The sequence below is a fragment of the Scophthalmus maximus genome, chromosome 3, assembly GCF_022379125.1.
Source record: "Scophthalmus maximus strain ysfricsl-2021 chromosome 3, ASM2237912v1, whole genome shotgun sequence".
Classification (NCBI taxonomy): Eukaryota; Metazoa; Chordata; class Actinopteri; order Pleuronectiformes; family Scophthalmidae; genus Scophthalmus; species Scophthalmus maximus.
In genome coordinates, this window is record NC_061517.1 from 573,509 (window position 1) to 592,021 (window position 18,513).

The 18,513-nt window shown below is 47.0% G+C and overlaps 1 protein-coding gene across 3 annotated transcripts; it reads left to right on the forward strand.

Moving 5' to 3' along the window:
* Positions 1 to 59: 59 nt before the first annotated feature.
* On the forward strand, positions 60 to 18,488 carry kdm5c (lysine (K)-specific demethylase 5C). 3 transcript variants are annotated; one of them, XM_035646106.2, is made up of 29 exons: positions 60 to 472; positions 1,791 to 1,938; positions 2,528 to 2,605; positions 2,699 to 2,821; positions 2,907 to 3,077; positions 3,190 to 3,324; positions 5,220 to 5,276; positions 8,989 to 9,112; positions 9,715 to 9,989; positions 10,146 to 10,304; positions 10,415 to 10,534; positions 10,620 to 10,778; positions 11,139 to 11,320; positions 11,424 to 11,586; positions 11,692 to 11,811; positions 11,910 to 12,104; positions 12,198 to 12,379; positions 12,763 to 12,887; positions 12,979 to 13,126; positions 13,202 to 13,292; positions 13,389 to 13,771; positions 13,872 to 14,010; positions 14,104 to 14,283; positions 14,366 to 14,494; positions 14,579 to 15,328; positions 15,412 to 15,454; positions 16,525 to 16,724; positions 16,853 to 17,041; positions 17,497 to 18,488. In XM_035646106.2, the coding sequence occupies exons 2-29, from the start codon at positions 1,795 to 1,797 to the stop codon at positions 17,503 to 17,505; spliced, it is 4,773 nt and encodes a 1,590-aa protein (XP_035501999.2). In that variant the 5' UTR covers positions 60 to 472; positions 1,791 to 1,794; the 3' UTR covers positions 17,506 to 18,488. The 3 variants fall into 3 exon arrangements, with proteins under 3 accessions (XP_035501999.2, XP_047186610.1, XP_047186609.1); XM_047330653.1 differs by lacking the exon at positions 60 to 472 and adding an exon at positions 1,599 to 1,682; XM_047330654.1 differs by lacking the exon at positions 5,220 to 5,276 and having other exon boundaries at positions 62 to 472.
* Positions 18,489 to 18,513: the final 25 nt, after the last annotated feature.

Below are 18,513 nucleotides of genomic sequence, written 5' to 3' on the forward strand. Positions count from 1 at the left end.
AGTGGTGTACGTGGGCACTACTTTCAGGGCGGAGACGTGACGCACGTGACGCAGGAGGCGGACGTGGCGTGAAGAGTTCAGCTTGTGCTGCGGTCGTGAGAAAAAAAAAACTAAGATGGCGTCTCGTCAAGAAAGATAGGATGTCCTGACGAGAGTGATGGTGGCGATCGACGAATGATTGATAACGACACAACCGATACACGTCCGACACTCCGGTTCTCTGCTGAACGAACCCGCCGAGGCTCCGAACCCGCGTCGCTCGGCCGAACGGAGCCGATGGAGACGCGAGGCTGAAACACGGTCAACTTCGCTAGCAGCGGTAGCTAGCTGGCTAGCTAGCTTAGCTTAGCCAACCGGAGCGAGCACCGCTGGCCGACGTTAGCCAACCACCACCCGCACCCGCCCCACAACAACAGAGGCAGGAGAGCGGCCACCAGCCGCGTCACAGCCCGGGACATCGAGGTGTCTTCGGGTCAGTCACCGCAGCGAGACACTGTGATGCTAACAGCTGACACAACAGCATATGGATATGATTCCTCACACACGTCATGAGTGTATATGATGTGTGAGGTGTCGCTGTGAGCAGGACGGTCGATGTGATCCACTCTCCCCCCTCACGTTAGCTCGATGCTAGCAGCCAGTTCCCCTCAGACCGAGCGGAGGCCTCGATGCTAACGTTAGCTCCGAAGCGACGTTATCGCCTGTGATCGGAGGAACAATGGACACGAGTGGGACCTGACGTCGACCCACAGGGGGACACGTCCGGCCCGAGCTGCCCGGCGGGCCACGGGACATTTGACCCGGTTCGGTCTCAGTTTTAACGACACTTGTTCCAAGTTTAGCAGCGAACAGTTGTCGGGGACGACTCGTGTGTTTCTGTTTCTCGTGAACGACCTCGTCGACGTGATGGAGGCGGTCGATGAGGTCGGTGGTTGAGGATCAGTGGTTCTATGATCTCGACTGGCTCACCTGAGTGATGCGTTCACGGCCTCCCGGAGCTCCGGGTTCACGGCCTCCTCGGCCATTGTTTGTCCGTGAAGCAGACATCGAGTTCTGATGATTGACGTTAGCTGAACTTGTATCATTATCAAAACAGAAGAGACTTCTGCGACGCTTACAGATACAAAGTACACGATGCGTATTGCTCAAGTGCTCGTGTTACATCACTTCTGTATTGAAATCATTTGATGGTTTGTCCTTTTATTGGAACTTGTGAAAGTCAAAAGTTTTGCTCCTTTCCCACATTGGGTCCAGTCCCCGGAGCATGGTGGTGTTGTGTCTGGTGTTGGGGGAGGGGTTCATCAATGACCACTCTGACGAACAAAGCCTCCTGGGAATCTGTCTGTTGTTGACTATTACAAAAAGTGTTGGGCAAAATGATAAAACCATGACACCATGTAACGCTGGCAGTTGTACGAAGCTGCACCGGACCAGGAAGTAGTGGTTTGGCGAGAGTAAACAAACGCAGTAACCTTTAGTTTATAGTCTGTAGTCTGCTCTTCATCCCGTCACACACTGGTCCCCTTACTGAACTTTCCTTTGCATTTGTAGAAAATGAATCCGTCCACAAATCATTAGTTTCAGTCTTCTGTCGTCAGGAACATTTACTGATGCTACTGAGGATTTACTTTGTCTGCTCACCACCTCCACTGTGTGTGGACGTCATGAAAACATAGAGAAAGGTTCAAAGTTGTTGTCTACAAAATTAAATCTAGATTTTCATATTTAAAAAATGGCTTCCACTAGTGTTTATTGACACATTTTGCATTGTCGGACCTTCCTGTTGTCAGGGCGATGGAAGGGGAAGAGTTCGTGGCTCCTCCGGAGTGTCCCGTGTTCGAGCCGTCATGGGAGGAGTTTCAGGATCCGCTGGGCTACATCGCCAAGATTCGGCCAATCGCAGAGAAGTCTGGAATCTGCAAAATTCGACCTCCACAGGTAAATATTGGCGCATGCTTTGAATTTTGTTGTGAAGAAATTTGCCTGTTGTCTTATGCTCCGTGATCACACGTCATGTTTAATCATTGCTGCCAAACGATAAATCACATTTTCTTTGTTGTCGCGATATTAACGTGCGAAAAATGGCATAAAATGATCTGACTTAGATCTTTATTTTTTTGAATCTACATGCATCATGTCAAAATGAACTGGGATGAACACACACACACATGCACACACACACACACATACACACACACACACACACACACACACACTTACACACACACACACAGAGTTACATAACAGAATAAAACGTTCATCAGAAGTAAAGAGGATGGAGAGGATTAATGAAGCTCGTGTAGTGATTGTAATTCCCTCAGTTGACCTTTAGTTGTAGATCGTGTGAACTTCACTTGCTCTTCAGTTCTGCAGCCCATCACCTTAATCTCCCACGTACATTCGTTCATTTGCTGTTTTAAGTACGATCCCTGAATGATGGAGGTCGCCACGGTGGAAGAAAGTGTTTATTTTATTTTTTAATCATAAAGGCTCACAGGTTTAATTGTGTGTCTTTGCTCTTTTACAGGACTGGCAACCGCCATTCTCCGTGGAGCTCGACACCTTCCGCTTCACCCCGCGCATCCAAAGGCTCAATGAGTTGGAGGCAAGTTCCTCTTTTATTTCCCTCAACAGATCATTGAAGTTCTTCATGGAACTAACTGGTCGTAATAATCTTGCTCCTGCGTCTCGTTTCCAGGCGGAGACCAGAGTGAAGCTGAATTATTTGGACCGCATCGCCAGGTTTTGGGAGATCCAGGCGTCCTCGTTGAAAATCCCACACATCGAGAGACGCATCCTCGATCTCTTCGGCCTGTCAAGGGTGAATGTGAAATATTGTTCTTCCGCAGAAAAAACGTCTTTTTTTTGAAGTAGACGTTTTCGCTAAAACTATGTTTGTGTTGCAGATTGTGACGGATGAAGGAGGGTTTGAGATGGTGTGTAAGGAGCGGCGCTGGGCTCGCGTGGCCCAGAGGCTCGGCTACCCGCCGGGCAAGAACATCGGTTCTCTGCTGCGCTCACACTACGAAAGGATCGTCTACCCGTTTGAAATGTTCCAGTCGGGCACCAGCCTGCCGGTATCACACGTTTACTTGTCTCCTGTTGGAGTTTCTGTTCAGAATGAGTTAATCTTTAGCGGCGTGGACATGTTTTCATGTAAAAAAAACCTCTTTCTCATGCCATTTCTAGCATTGCAAGCCGAAGCACTACGACGGTGAGGATGTGGATAAAGAATACAAGCCCCACTCCATCCCCCTGCGACAGTCTGTGCAGCCGTCCAAGATCAGCACCTACGGTCGCCGAGCGAAGCGATGTCAGCCTGACGTGAGTGACAGAACTGTCCGTCATTCAACTGTACTTTGTCACTTAAATAGGTTTGTTTCTGGGCTGACATTTTGAAATGTGCCTCAAAGTCAAGCAGAGGAAATTTATTAATTTCTGAAAAATATCATTTTTGCTTTACATGGCAACGTTTCAAGGCCACAAAAAATTGGTTTGTCGCATCTGATCTGTCAAAGAGGAGTTTCCTCTCAGCCAGTATATTAAAATTGAGAATTTTGAATCCCCAAATGAATTAAACTAGCAGGTTTTTCTGTCTTTACCTATAAATGCTTCATCAGTGATCAAATCAAAATCATTGTGACTGATGTGACCTCCTGTGTTCGTTGTCCTCAAGTGTTGAAATCAATCTTCATTTTAATATAAAATTCCCCTTCAGTTGTTGAAATGTCAAACGTAAAAACAAAGGAATGTGACTCGTCATTCCAACAGTTTTCCAGGGGAGTGAGCAGACAACAGTGAAAAAGAAAAACTTCAGATTTTTCCCCCCAGGATTTAAAACCACGTACAGGAGAAGGTGGTCTTGACTAAACAGCAAACATAGAAGACTGAAGTGAAAATGTCTGCCTGTCAATCATGTGAACAGTGACAGTTTTCATCCTTAGAGGTTAATAAAAGGTGAAGCCGCTCATGTACGCGCAGTGTGTGTGTATGAAGACGACGTCTGGTGTGTAACTGAGTGTTCTGATCCATGTTCCACTGTAGTGAAGGTCCGTGTGATTCATCCCGGCTGCTGCTCCGTTGTCCTGCTGCTTCGCTTCATTCTGCTTCACGGCTTCTTTTGTTATCTGCTTTGTTTCTTCCGCTTTCTTCCATCAGGCTGTTCATGTCATGAGCCACAAGTTTTCACTTGATATTTCTTTTTGCCAGTAAATGGCAAAATGTCTTGACCGGCCGACGGTCTGTCATCTCATGCTTGTTACATACAAGCTTCACTTTCCCCCCTCAAGGTTTTTATTGACCCTCCTGCTCCTCATCATACTTTTTAATATGTTGTGCTTGAAAGTGGATTTTTCAGTTTTTCATTTTTTATGCTGGACTTCATTTTTTTGTTTAGCATATCTACTTATATGCTAAATAATTAGATACATAACTGAGTCTGTCATCAGATGATTGACGCTTAAAAAGTAACCAAGTTATTTTAAGTAATATAACAATTCAGTGCATTAAATAACATATGAAGGAAGCTTGTAGAATTAATGGTTCAGCAGATTTGAAGTATCCAGTTGTGATAACCTGGAAAAGGATCCAGTGTTGGATCCAGGATAATAATGACATTTAAAATTATACAATTTTTACATTAGAAGAGGAATGAGAGCTCAGCAGGGTCGAGGTGTCGCAGGTCCGTCGTCCTGCATCACGATACCAAACTGAGTTTTCAGAATCACTAAATCACAAACGCAGAATTCCCCAAAAGATCCTCATTTAATTTTTGTTTCAGATCTGCCCCCATTTCATATAAACATGTTTGTGCTCCAGCAGAACTTCAGTTAGTGGCAACGTGCTGCTTCATGTTTTTCCATGTAGAATTTAATGTACCTTAAATTTTTCAACTTGAAGCAGAAGACATTGAAATGTATCAATACTTTTCTGACAACATACATTTCTGTCAGACTGATGTGAAAACAATACGAATCTTAAAAGATGAAAAACTTCACTTGACTTCCCTAAAATGCAAAAAAAAAAGTTAGTATCTCGATCCACAGAGTTTACTAGTGGACTTAATAATAATAGCCAACATCTAATATGACCCATGTCTCGTAACGTGTACCAGTGATGTTTCCTCCCACCACCGGCTCTGTTCTCCCCCTCTTCCTCTCTCATCTCCCTCTTCCTCTCTTGTCTTAGTTTATTGTTGCTGTTGTTGTCTCCCCCTGCAGGGTCCAGAGGATCTGACCCCTCATCCTCTCTCCACTGGTTCTCCACTCATCTCTGCGGTACTGCCTCTCCTGCCCATCAGCTCTCACCCTCTGCCCCCCCATTCTCTCTCTGCCTCTTTTATTTGAACTAACCACTAAAACGTTCCCATTAACTCCTGACGTGTCAGAGGTGGTCACATGACTGTTGCAGACATGTTGCCATGATACGGCACTTTGATCTCTCGACCGAACAATGAACAAAGAGAGAAAGAATTCTCTTTTTCATACAAGAGGTTTGTTCTTCAGCCTCCAGATCTGTTATCAAAATGGGAGCTGGAAGTCTGATGTTAGACAAAGGCATTTCACAGCCTTGTTTTTATTTAGTTTATTATACATTAAAAATAAGTTAAATTGATGAATGTAGGCAGTTTTAGATTCCATGCCAAGTTCACTGGAGGCTCTAGAAGAAACCAAACGTGTTTCTAATCTGGATGTTTGGTTGATGAGCACTTGAGCTTTTGCTCTTTCACTCACGCACTTTCTGTAGTTGTGGTCGTGCTGCTGGGCTGTCTGTCTGTCTGCCGTCTGTCTCTCTGTGTGTCTGTCATTCTGCCTGTCTGTCTTTTGCTGTTTGGCCTTGTCTCCTCACTTCAGCAGCTAATCGTGTGTCTGCATATTCTCTTTGGGTGAACTCGGACAGAAGAACCTTGTAGGTTTCATCTCAGAACCAGTCTGATGACAGAGGGTATTCATTATTGGGAGTCGTAAAAACATGGATCATAAACAGGTCATATACAGGTCATACTTGTTTATGATCCCAGAAGATGAAGAACGGTGATAAGCACTAAACTAAACTTCCAGAGTCTCATGAGTCAGAGTTTTGGGGGAAGATTCCAATATTAAGGAGCCAAAAGATTTCCGATATTGATTTATCAGCTGCTATATAAATATGTCATAAAGGACAAAAGAACTTTGACAATATTCGTAAGATGCTTTTATAAGCATAAACAAATACAGTTAAATGAGGTGAATTAAGAAAATAAACATATTTTCACACAAAATGTATACATCTTTTCTGCATTGTTTATTCTGTACAATAAGTTTTCATATCAGCAAACACTGGTATAGATTCTGAGAAAGGCTCAGTCATGATATCGGTCTAGATGTCTTTAGAGAAACGGTTCAGAGATGGAACTTCTGTGAATGTTGTTCTGCTATTTGTTCTTTTTTAGTTCAACTGAAAGTGAAGTCGACACCTGAGTGCAGTCACGTCTGACGAGCTGTGGCCAGATGTTAACAGATAATAGTGAAACTGACATTTGATTACCACATACAAATAATTCAATAATCAAATTCAGTGAACGTGTTGGAAACAAACTAATGGATTGTGATGCTGGAGATTAATTGACTGAATGAAAACTGGTTGAATTATTGTTGAGTCTGAGACCAACCAGCAGCAGGAGGATGAGGCCACGAGAACGTGAGACAGTGTGACAATGTAAAAGCCTCACAACCATTTTAAATCTTTGATTATGCAAACAGCAGTGTTTATTCACAGTGAGTATCAACTGTGATGTAACATTACTATTACCCAGTTTTTGACAGGAACAGGAAACAACTGGGAGTTTGCATGTTCTCCCGTTGTATGCGTGGGTTCTCTCCGGGTTCTCCATCTTCCTCCCACAGTCCAGACACATGCAGAATGGGGTCAGGTTCATTGGAGACTCTAAATTGAGCATAGGTGTGAATGGGAGAGTGAATGGTTGTTTGTCTCTGTATGTGGCCCTGTGATAGGCTGGGACCTGTCCAGGGTGAACCCCGCCTCTCGCCCAATGTCAGCTGGGATTGGCTCCAGCCCCCCCGTGACCCTTAAATGGATAAAGCGGTAGACGATGGATGGATGGAGGAAACAACTGACTAAATGTTTTTAATTACAATCCATTTCTGTGCATTGCTAAAAGCTAAATTAAATATACTATGAAACGTTTCAACATATCCCTTTGTAAATGACAGAATATTTAAAATGATGTTGCAGAATTGAGATTTTTATTTCCAAAGGGAAACTGCAGAGAAACTTTACAGTGTAACGACATGTTTGGCATGAAAGGAAAAAAATACGAATTATTGAATTATGTTTTTATTTTTATCTTAGTATTTCCAAAACATGACTGTGATGATGTAGTATAAATTACCAGGTTCACTTATCCAAACCAACAAAGAAAACTAACCCAGATTTGATACAAACTGGAATCCTAGTCATCCGACACTAACTGTATCTAACTGTATCTCTATCTCTAACTGTATCTCACTGTATCTCTATCTCTAACTGTATCTCACTGTATCTCTATCTCTAACTGTATCTCTATCTCTAACTGTATCTCACTGTATCTCTATCTCTAACTGTATCTCACTGTATCTCTATCTCTAACTGTATCTCACTGTATCTCTATCTCTAATTGTATCTGTATCTCACTGTATCTCTATCTCTAACTGTATCTCTATCTCTAATTGTATCTCACTATCTCTCACTGTATCTCTATCTCTAACTGTATCTCTATCTCTAACTGTATCTCACTGTATCTCTAACTCTATCTCTAACTGTATCTCACTGTATCTCTATCTCTAACTGTATCTCTATCTCTAATTGTATCTCACTATCTCTCACTGTATCTCTATCTCTTACTGTATCTCACTGTATCTCTTACTGTATCTCACTGTATCTCTATCTCTAACTGTATCTCACTGTATCTCTAACTGTATCTCACTGTATCTCTATCTCTAATTGTATCTCACTATCTCTCACTGTATCTCTATCTCTAACTGTATCTCTATCTCTAACTGTATCTCTATCTCTAACTGTATCTCACTGTATCTCTATCTCTAACTGTATCTCACTGTATCTCTATCTCTAATTGTATCTGCATCTCACTGTATCTCTATCTCTAACTGTATCTCTATCTCTAACTGTATCTCTATCTCTAATTGTATCTCACTATCTCTCACTGTATCTCTATCTCTTACTGTATCTCACTGTATCTCTTACTGTATCTCACTGTATCTCTATCTCTAACTGTATCTCACTGTATCTCTAACTGTATCTCACTGTATCTCTATCTCTAATTGTATCTCACTATCTCTCACTGTATCTCTATCTCTAACTGTATCTCTATCTCTAACTGTATCTCTATCTCTAACTGTATCTCTATCTCTAACTGTATCTCACTGTATCTCTATCTCTAATTGTATCTGCATCTCACTGTATCTCTATCTCTAACTGTATCTCTATCTCTAATTGTATCTCACTATCTCTCACTGTATCTCTATCTCTAACTGTATCTCTATCTCTAACTGTATCTCACTGTATCTCTAACTCTATCTCTAACTATCTCACTGTATCTCTATCTCTAACTGTATCTCTATCTCTAACTGTATCTCACTGTATCTCTAACTCTATCTCTAACCATCTCACTGTATCTCTATCTCTAACTGTATCTCTATCTCTAATTGTATCTCACTATCTCTCACTGTATCTCTATCTCTACCAAATGGTTGCTCCAGCTGGTGGTTGTGCGTGTGTGTTGGTGTTGGATCTTAACCTTTGAACTTTCCCTGTGTTTTACATTTCCTTCCTGTCTTACGTACAGTATTACAACAACCCTGATGCTCTGCTCTGATGTTCCGACTGTTGTTCTGCGTTTGGCCTCCACCTGCTTCGCTCTGTGTGCTTGTGGTTTGAGTGTAATTTTCGTCCGTCTTTCCCTCGTTGACGAAGATGTTTTCTCTCCTCCAGCCTGAACCGACAGAGGAAGACATCGAGAAGAACCCAGAGTTGAAGAAGCTGCAGATCTACGGCGCAGGGCCCAAGATGATGGGGCTCGGTCTGGTCGCCAGGTATAAAGGCATGAGGAAGAAAGGTGAGCGGTCAAAACCTCAGTTTACCAACTTCTTAGACACGTACAGTTAAAGTTGACATGTTGTTTGTGTTCAGGTTAAATGCTCTAATGATCAGGAAACATCAGTTTCAGGCCCCTCCCTCCCAGTGAAGACCAGTCTCCTCTGATTGGCCATCTGGTCCACTCTGTTATTGGTCAGCCGCTTCCAGCGCGTGTAGGCCTCTGCTCTCACTGTACCTGGTTTTGTCGGGGGCTGGCTTTATGCCCTTCCGTAAAAATGGTGATGTCACCAAGTATCGTCAGGACGACTGACAAGGCGATTAGGAGCGTCAGTGTTTCCTGTCGGAGGGAGGAGCTCCCTTTACTTTCTGCTTTTTAAGTTTGCACATTCACAAAAAACATAAACTCACTGGAGTAAAGAGAAAAACTGAACAAGCAGAACGTGTTTCCTTTAAAGGAATCTTAGTTTGTCATCAGTAACGAGGAGAAACATTGAGAAGCAACTAACGAAGCAAGTAAATAAAAAAAAAATGGAATAAATTGTGGGCATTGACTTTTTTATCAGTTTAGATAAATATAACTCTGTAAAGATATGACAGAGTCGAATGCTCTTGTTGTTTCAGACGAGCTGCCTCAGACTGTTACCATCAAAGAGGACGTGTCGGCGGCGCCCACTGACGCCTCAGTCAAAGCTGAGCCGCCGGAGCCTCAGGAGAAGCTGAGCGAAGGGGAAACATCCAGTCCGCCGCCGGCACCAGCCAGCATCACCGTCAAAACAGAGGTGAAGAAAGAAGAACCAGAGAATGGCAAAGGCACTGAGGAGGAGGAAAATGATGCAGATAAACCTTGCACCAAGATGACCATGAGGCTCCGACGCAACCTCAACAACCCGCAGTGTGTAAGTAGACGAGAAGAATGACGAGTTGCTCATGTTTATTATAAATCTCCATATCAGGTCAAATGATTTTATTTATCTGTTTATTTATCTTCACCGTCACGACTCCGTCTCAAACCTCTGGAACCTACAGTTTCTACTTCTCTCTTTTTTCTAAAGGTGGATTCCTTTGTGTGTCGGATGTGTGGTCGCGGAGACGACGATGAGAAACTGCTGCTGTGTGACGGCTGTGATGATAACTACCACATCTACTGTCTCCTGCCCCCACTCACCGACGCCCCCAAAGGCAACTGGCGATGTCCCAAGTGTGTGGCAGAGGTAAGTGAGGAGGTTTATTATTGCTCCTCTGTGACTGTAATATTCAAGGAACACTCTGTTTGGTTTCTTCCGAACGCACAACACGTTGTCTGTTGGATTTTCTCACTCAGGAATGCAAGAAGCCGGCAGAAGCGTTTGGCTTTGAACAAGCGACACGCGAGTACACTCTGCAGAGCTTTGGGGAAATGGCCGACGCCTTCAAAGCAGATTACTTCAACATGCCGGTCCATGTAAGAGCAGCTTCACCTGTTCGTTACGAAGCTTGTCTCTGCTCTTACAGCTGATGACGTGAGTGACTCTTGTTCTCCGGTGCAGATGGTTCCCACTGAGTTGGTGGAGAGGGAGTTCTGGAGGCTGGTCGGCAGCATCGAGGAAGACGTGACCGTTGAGTACGGAGCCGACATACACTCCAAAGAGTTTGGCAGTGGTTTCCCGATGAACAACGGTCAGAGGAAGCTCACAAAGGAAGAGGAGGTTTGTTCAGGACATTGTTGTTTTCTGCTCTGGACATGAAATGAGTGAGAGCTTTAGTTCACAAGATGAAAACTACCTCAAGTCCTCCACAGGTACATTTATAAAATAAATTATAATGTGCACAAAGCAACCACCAACCAGGTCCTACTCAGATTCAATATATGACTGATCAGACCTGGTGGTGACGTTCAACCTGAGATCAGATCTCACTTCCCCACTCTCTATGGAACAGGAAGTGTTGTGAGGGAAACAATATTTGACGGTCAGTGTTATCATTGTGGCAATGGCCACGAATAAATAAACGTATGGAAACGTTGAGAATGGCTCAGAACTTTGTCTCCCTCTCTCCTCGTTTGTCAGGAATATGCTCGCAGTGGCTGGAACCTGAATGTGATGCCGGTGCTGGAACAGTCGCTCCTGTGCCACATCAACGGAGACATCTCCGGTATGAAGGTGCCGTGGCTGTACGTCGGCATGGTGTTCTCCGCCTTCTGCTGGCACATCGAGGATCACTGGAGCTACTCCATCAACTACCTGCACTGGTACAGAATGCTGCTGCTTGTTGTGTTTTGGAGCTGAGATTATCTGAGCAGGTAATAACGAACCTCGACCGTCTCTCTGTTCCCATGTGTCCGTCATCTCCAGGGGAGAACCCAAGACGTGGTACGGAGTTCCCTCTGTGGCCGCGGAACGACTGGAGGAGGTGATGAAGAAGCTGACGCCAGAGCTGTTTGAGTTCCAGCCCGACCTGCTGCACCAACTCGTCACCATCATGAACCCCAACATCCTCATGTCTCACGGTGTCCCGGTCCGTCTCGCTGACACACGTACACACACACACACATGCACGTGGCAGAAATATGATTTAAGTTTTAAAAGCTTTTCTCACCACCTCCTTGTTTCTGATCTGCAGGTCGTGCGCACCAACCAGTGCGCTGGTGAGTTCGTCATAACCTTCCCCAGAGCCTATCACAGCGGCTTCAACCAGGGTTACAACTTTGCAGAAGCGGTGAACTTCTGCACTGCGGACTGGGTGAGTCTGTTCGTCTGCGTCCGTCTGTCTCAGGTCGTTGTGTCACATCGTTCAGATGATGATATTCGCCCCTCTCTCTCTCTCTCTCTCTCTCTCAGCTTCCTGCTGGCCGCTCCTGTATCGAGCACTACCGACGCCTCCGGAGATATTGTGTCTTCTCCCACGAGGAGCTCACCTGTAAAATGGCCGCCAGCCCCGAGAAACTGGATCTGAACCTGGCTGCGGCTACGCACCGGGAGATGTTCATCATCGTTCAGGAGGAGAGGAAGCTTCGGAAGGGTCTGATGGAGAGGGTGAGATACTGTAGTGGAACTTAAATATTCATTCATCTTATCTGTGTAAGTGAATAATAATAATAATTTGTGTAACGTGTGTTTTTTTCACAGGGCATCACAGAGGCTGAGCGTGAGGCATTCGAGCTGCTGCCTGACGACGAGAGACAATGTGATAAATGCAAGACCACGTGTTTCCTCTCGGCTCTGGCCTGTTCCAAGTGCCCCGAGCGCCTGGTGTGTCTCTACCACACTCAGGATCTGTGCAACTGCCCCACGGAAAAACTCTACCTCAGGTATTCACCTGTTTGTGTAGCTCTGTGTCAGAGCCCGGGACCCAGGTGGATTCTGGGAAATGCTCTCTCAGACTGTTTGGGTCTCCTCCAATGGGAAGGGATTTCCCTCCAGAGTTAGGGAAGGAAATCACTTAATCCTGCCGCAGATGAACAAGCATTTGACTAAAATTACCTGATATTTTTAAATGTTGACAACACCACACTCAACAGACGTCACATGACAATGCCTCTTGGAAATCAAAAATGAACTGAGAGGTTCCAGACTACTATGCTTTTGAGTATCAGTTTGTCTACGCCAGGCTACTCTGCATGATATAATGTGTCACAGTGTAATTTTCAGTTTTATTGAATCCATGTTTTTTTGTCATCGTGTCACGTCTCAGGTACAGATACACCCTGGATGAGTTGTTGGCCATGCTGCACCGATTGAAGGTCCGATCGGAGTCTTTTGATTCGTGGGCCAACAGAGTGAAAGAAGCTCTGGAGCAAGAAGAGGGAAACAAGATAGGTGAGAAATGAAATCCCTTCCACATGGTTTCAACATCACGTTGTGAATTTAATAGAACATTGCGAGACTCAAAAACTTCTTGAATTTGCAGGTATTGATGACCTGGAGACGCTGAAGACCGAAGCGGCAGAAAAGAAGTTTCCAGACAACGAACTTCTCCGGAAACTCAACAAAGTTCTTAAAGACATCGAGCGCTGCCGGCAGACGAGTGGCGAGCTCCTCGATGACTCAACGACACGGTAGGAAGGAAACACAACGCCGATCACGTTCACTCTGTGTTCAGCTTCATGTTCTGACATCTCGTCGTCTTTCAGGGAGAATAAGATGAGTCTGGCCGAGCTGAAGTCTTTGGTGGAGACGATGAACAATCTGCCCTGTGTGATGATGAAGCTGGAGGAAGTGCAGGTGAGAAGTTACTCACTAAACAAACAAGCTTTTATTTTTAATTCTATACAATTATAAAAGACCTACATTTGACCTCTTCAACTTGTGATCTTCCAGGCGGTTCTTCAGACGGTGGAGGATTTCCAGCGCCAGGCTCAGGCCCTGGTCAGTGACCGGGACTGGAGGAGGGACTCTCCGCCGCCCGAGCAGCTGCAGACGCTGTTGGACGAGGGCGGCAAGCTGCCCGTCGTGGTGCCGGAGTGCGATTCTCTCCGAGGCCTGAAGGAGCAGGGCCACTGGCTGGCAGAGGTGAGGTGCACCCTGGGCACGGAGGGAGGCGGCCGGCAGGAGGTGACGCTGGACGTGCTGAGGAACCTGATGCAAGCGGGCTGCAACGTGCCCCAGAGCGTCTCCGTGGAAACTGCCATGGCGGAGCTTCAGGAGCTGCTCACCATCGCAGAGCGTTGGGAGGAGAAGGCTCAGATCTGCCTAGAGCAGAGGTACGTCTGACACGTCACGTGTGGTTCTCTGTTGTTCACCTGCGGCAGGGAATGTACGGATTTCACAACCTGTAGATCCTGTTTCTTCAAATACTTCCAGGCAGAAACACCCTCTCTCCACCCTGGAGGCGATAGTGAACGAGGCCCAGCTCATCCCCGTCAAGCTTCCCAACATCCTGGCTCTGCAGTGCTGCCTCACACGAGCACGGGCCTGGGTCACGGACCTGGAGGAAATCCAGGTAAAAAAAACTTAATCCCAGTTTTCTCTCTTCTTGTGGCTCAATTGAATTGACTTCAGATGTAAAACCCACCGTGCCTCGCGTCTGTTGCAGAACGGGGAGCACTACCCGTGTCTGGACGACCTGGAGGGGTTGGTGGCCATCGGGAGGGACCTGCCCGTCTTCATGGAGGAGCTGAGGCAGCTGGAGCTGCAGGTGGCCAGCGCCCACTCCTGGAGGGACAAGGCCACCAAGACCTTCCTGAAGAAGAGCAGCCAGCACAGTCTGCTGGAGGTGAAAAACACAACCTGTTATCACTCTGACTAAGGAATCCATCACGGGAGCAGAAGTTTGACTCCAGTGTTTGTCGTTGCAGGTCTTATGTCCGTGTGCAAAGAGGCGAGAGCGTCGAGACGGGACAGAGGCGTTGGACGATTTATTAGAAGACTCTGACACCAACACTCTGGGCCTCTCGGCTCAGGACCTGAGGGATCCGGCAGCCATCGTGAGTTTCACCGATCACGTCTCTGTCTGTGTTTTTATAATCGCTCTGCGATGTCTAAACACCTGATGTTCGCCTTGTCACCAGGTGGTGGCGTTCAAGGAAGGCGAGCACCAGGAGAAGGAGGCGCTGCTGAGGCTACAAAAATCCAACATGTGTAAATCTGGACTTCGCGCCGCGGGTCACAAGGAGAACAAGGAGAACGGGAGGTGGGACGACCGCATGGAGACAGACTCGTCCGGCCGCTCAGAGAACTCTGTGAAGGAGAATGGCGGCGGCTCCTCTGCTCAGTCGGTGTGTGTGTGCGCCGCGCCGCCTCGCGCCCCGCAGCTCCGCTGCCACCTCTGTAAGGACTGGTTCCACGGTGGCTGCGTTCCATTCCCCTCCCTGCTCCCCGCCTCTGGAGCGCCGACTAACCCACTCTGCTGGTGGGACTGGGACTCACGCTTCTTGTGTCCGCGGTGCCAGCGGTCGCGGCGTCCGCGCCTGGAGACCATCCTGGCGCTGCTCGTGGCCCTGCAGAGGCTGCCGGTGCGTCTGCCAGAGGGCGAGGCCCTGCAGTGCCTCACAGAACGGGCCATCACCTGGCAGGGCCGAGCCAAAGAGGCGCTGGAGACGCCCGAGCTGCAGCGGGCGCTTCAGACGCTACAGGAACTCAAAGAGACACTCCGTCGTGACGCGGCAGAGAAACGGGAAGAGGGAGTGGGAAAGGAGACGGAGAGGAGCTCCGTCATCGTTCTGTCCGACTCGGAGGGTGGAGAAGGAGAAGACGGAGTCATCGACCTGACGGACGATAACTCACCCAAGAAGAAAACCAAGGAAACTAACGGCACTCAGGTCAAACAATGTTATTCTTTCTCTGGTTCATTATTAAAATATATACAGACTAATCTAATCATTTTATAACTTGTGTCCAACAGGCTGGATGTGAAAACGGCGTCAGCAGAAAGGGGAATGTTACAGGTGAGTCAGTGAGTTCGTCTCTAAACGTCCTTCACTCCCACGAGCAGATGTGTCTGACCCTCGTCTGTGACCTTCGTCTCTGACCCTCTTCTCTCTGACCTTCGTCTCTCTGACCCTCGTCTCTGACCCTTGTCTCTCTGACCCTCGTCTCTGACCCTCGTCTCTGACCCTTGTCTCTCTGACCTTCGTCTCTCTGACCCTCGTCTCTCTGACCCTCGTCTCTGACCCTCGTCTCTGACCCTTGTCTCTCTGACCTTCGTCTCTCTGACCCTCGTCTCTGACCCTCGTCTCTGACCCTCGTCTCTGACCCTTGTCTCTCTGACCTTCGTCTCTCTGACCCTCGTCTCTGACCCTCGTCTCTGACCCTCGTCTCTCTGACCTTCGTCTCTCTGACCCTCGTCTCTCTGACCTTCGTCTCACTGACCCTCGTCTCGGACCCTCGTCTCTCTGACCCTCGTCTCGGACCCTCGTCTCTCTGACCTTCGTCTCTCTGACCTTCGTCTCTCTGACCCTCGTCTCTCTGACCCTCGTCTCTCTGACCCGCGTCTCTCTGACCCTCGTCTCTCTGACCCGCGTCTCTCTGACCCTCGTCTCGGACCCTCGTCTCTCTGACCCTCGTCTCTCTGACCCTCGTCTCGGACCCTCGTCTCTCTGACCCTCGTCTCGGACCCTCGTCTCTCTGACCTTCGTCTCTCTGACCTTCGTCTCTCTGACCCTCGTCTCTCTGACCCTCGTCTCTCTGACCTTCGTCTCTCTGACCTTCGTCTCTCTGACCCTCGTCTCTCTGACCCTCGTCTCTCTGACCCTCGTCTCTGACCTTCGTCTCTCTGACCCTCGTCTCTGACCCTTGTCTCTCTGACCCTCGTCTCTGACCCTCGTCTCTGACCCTTGTCTCTCTGACCTTCGTCTCTCTGACCCTCGTCTCTGACCCTCGTCTCTGACCCTTGTCTCTCTGACCTTCGTCTCTCTGACCCTCGTCTCTGACCCTCGTCTCTGACCCTCGTCTCTCTGACCCTCGTCTCTGACCCTCGTCTCTCTGACCCTCGTCTCTCTGACCCTCGTCTCTGCAGGTGTGAGCTCTCTGCTGCCCCTGCTGCCGGTTCTGAAGGGGCAGGTGGTGGATCTGTCCCAGGAGACCTGGGTCCAGCTGGAGCAGCTGCAGCTGGAGGGAGATCTGCTGGAAGTGTCTCTGGACCAGACGCACGTCATCCACCGGGTTCTCCAGGCGTTCTCCCTCCCACCCAGAGAAACTCTGCACACACTCATTCAGGTCGGTGAAGAGATTATTGGATTTCATTTATTTTTCTTTACCGTCATCCTAATGAAAATTGTTGTCTCGGTTTTTGATTCAGAAATAAGTTTGTATTTATAGTTTCATCTCATCTTCGTCTTCCTCAGATCGAGCTGGAGGAGCAGAGACGAAGCAGCCGAAGCCGAGTCAAGGACTCGAAACGGAAGAGGAAGGGTCACAGGGGTGGCGGGGGGGAGGGGGCAGGTGAAAGGTCACTGGACGCCTCAGAGTCAAAGAAAACCTGCCCCCTCAGCCACAGCCCCTCCCCCCACCAACCTGCCCACACCCACCCAGAGGTAACTACCCCTCCCCCACTTACCTGCCCCCTCATCCACAGCCCCTCCCCCCACCTAGTTCACACCCACCCAGACGTAACCGCCCCTCCCCCCACTTACCTGCCCCCTCAGCCACAGACCCTCCCCCCACTTAACTGCCCCGCAGAAAAAAAAAACAGAACACCTACACAGCAAACAACTTTATGTAAGAACTGATGAAATGCTGTTGTAAATCTCATAAATTTAGAATGAGGACACACCAAAGGCATGTAAATAGAAAATAAATAACAAATGAGATGAGAGAAGGATACAGATAAAATATAGAAAAATTAAATATTAAAAGATAGAAGATTTCAAAGATATTTATGAATAAACAGATTAGAACATTTTTTATTCAAGTTTTTCTTAAAAAAAAGTTTGTTCTTTTGATTTTCTGTAAATTTGTGAAAACGTTTTTTGTTTTGTTCCTTTGACAGATTTTGTGATGCAGTCGACGCCGGAGCTCTGTGTGTAACCCGATTGGTTGGAGGAGCAGAAGGGGCGGAGCTTTCTGTGCCAGAAAACAGTGTCAACCTATAGAAAAATGCAGGACATCCCCCCCCTCCCCCCACACCCCTCTCATCCATCACAGAGCGACGACGAATCTTCTTCTACACTCCTTCGTCTTCATCCATGACTCAGACGCCTCTCTTTGTTCCGACCCAGACCTCCTCGTCCTCCTCGTCCTCCTCCTCCTCGTCCTCCTCGTCCTCGTCCTCCTCGTCGTCCTCCTCCTCCTCCTCATCCTCCTCCTCCCTGTGAACATGTTGAGACTGTCGGGCCGATGTGGGTCAGAACGTAGGTCTAGACTTTGTCTCGGAGGTCGGTCAGTGTGCTCACGTTATCCCACTTGTATTAAGAGTCTGTTGGATAAGCTACGTTACTTCAGACGTAATGTTCCGATTGTCTTGTTCAGACGGTGGCGTTCCGACGCGGAGGTCCAGCAGCTGATCGTAGAACAGCGCCGTGGTTACACTTGTATTTTTTTAGTTGTATTGAATCTCCTGTGTTTGATGCCGTTTCCAGGGGATATGCATTTTTTGGAATAATCTGAGTAAATTTTGGGGAAGTGTTATAAACAGGCATTAATGTTTTTGGTGCTACTTTCCCAAAATGGATACCTGTACCTCTCGGTTCTCTCACCTCCTCTTTCCTCCACCTTTTATTTTTTAAGCTCTTTTCCTTTTGACTCCGTCTGTTCTTCTTCTCCTCCCTCATTCTCTCTCTTTTCAGATTAAGGTAACTTCACTGTAACTCACTTTGTCACAGATTATTTTGTTTTCTGGGTTCAAATTATTATTATTATTATTAATATTATTATTGATATTGCAGACACACAGTTGTCGTGAGTTTGTGTATAAACTTTTCATTTTAATGTTGCCTTTGTTTCTTTTCACTCTTGTTAGAAAAATAAAGGTTTAGAATTGTTCAGGACAGGTCGACTCGTTCCTTTC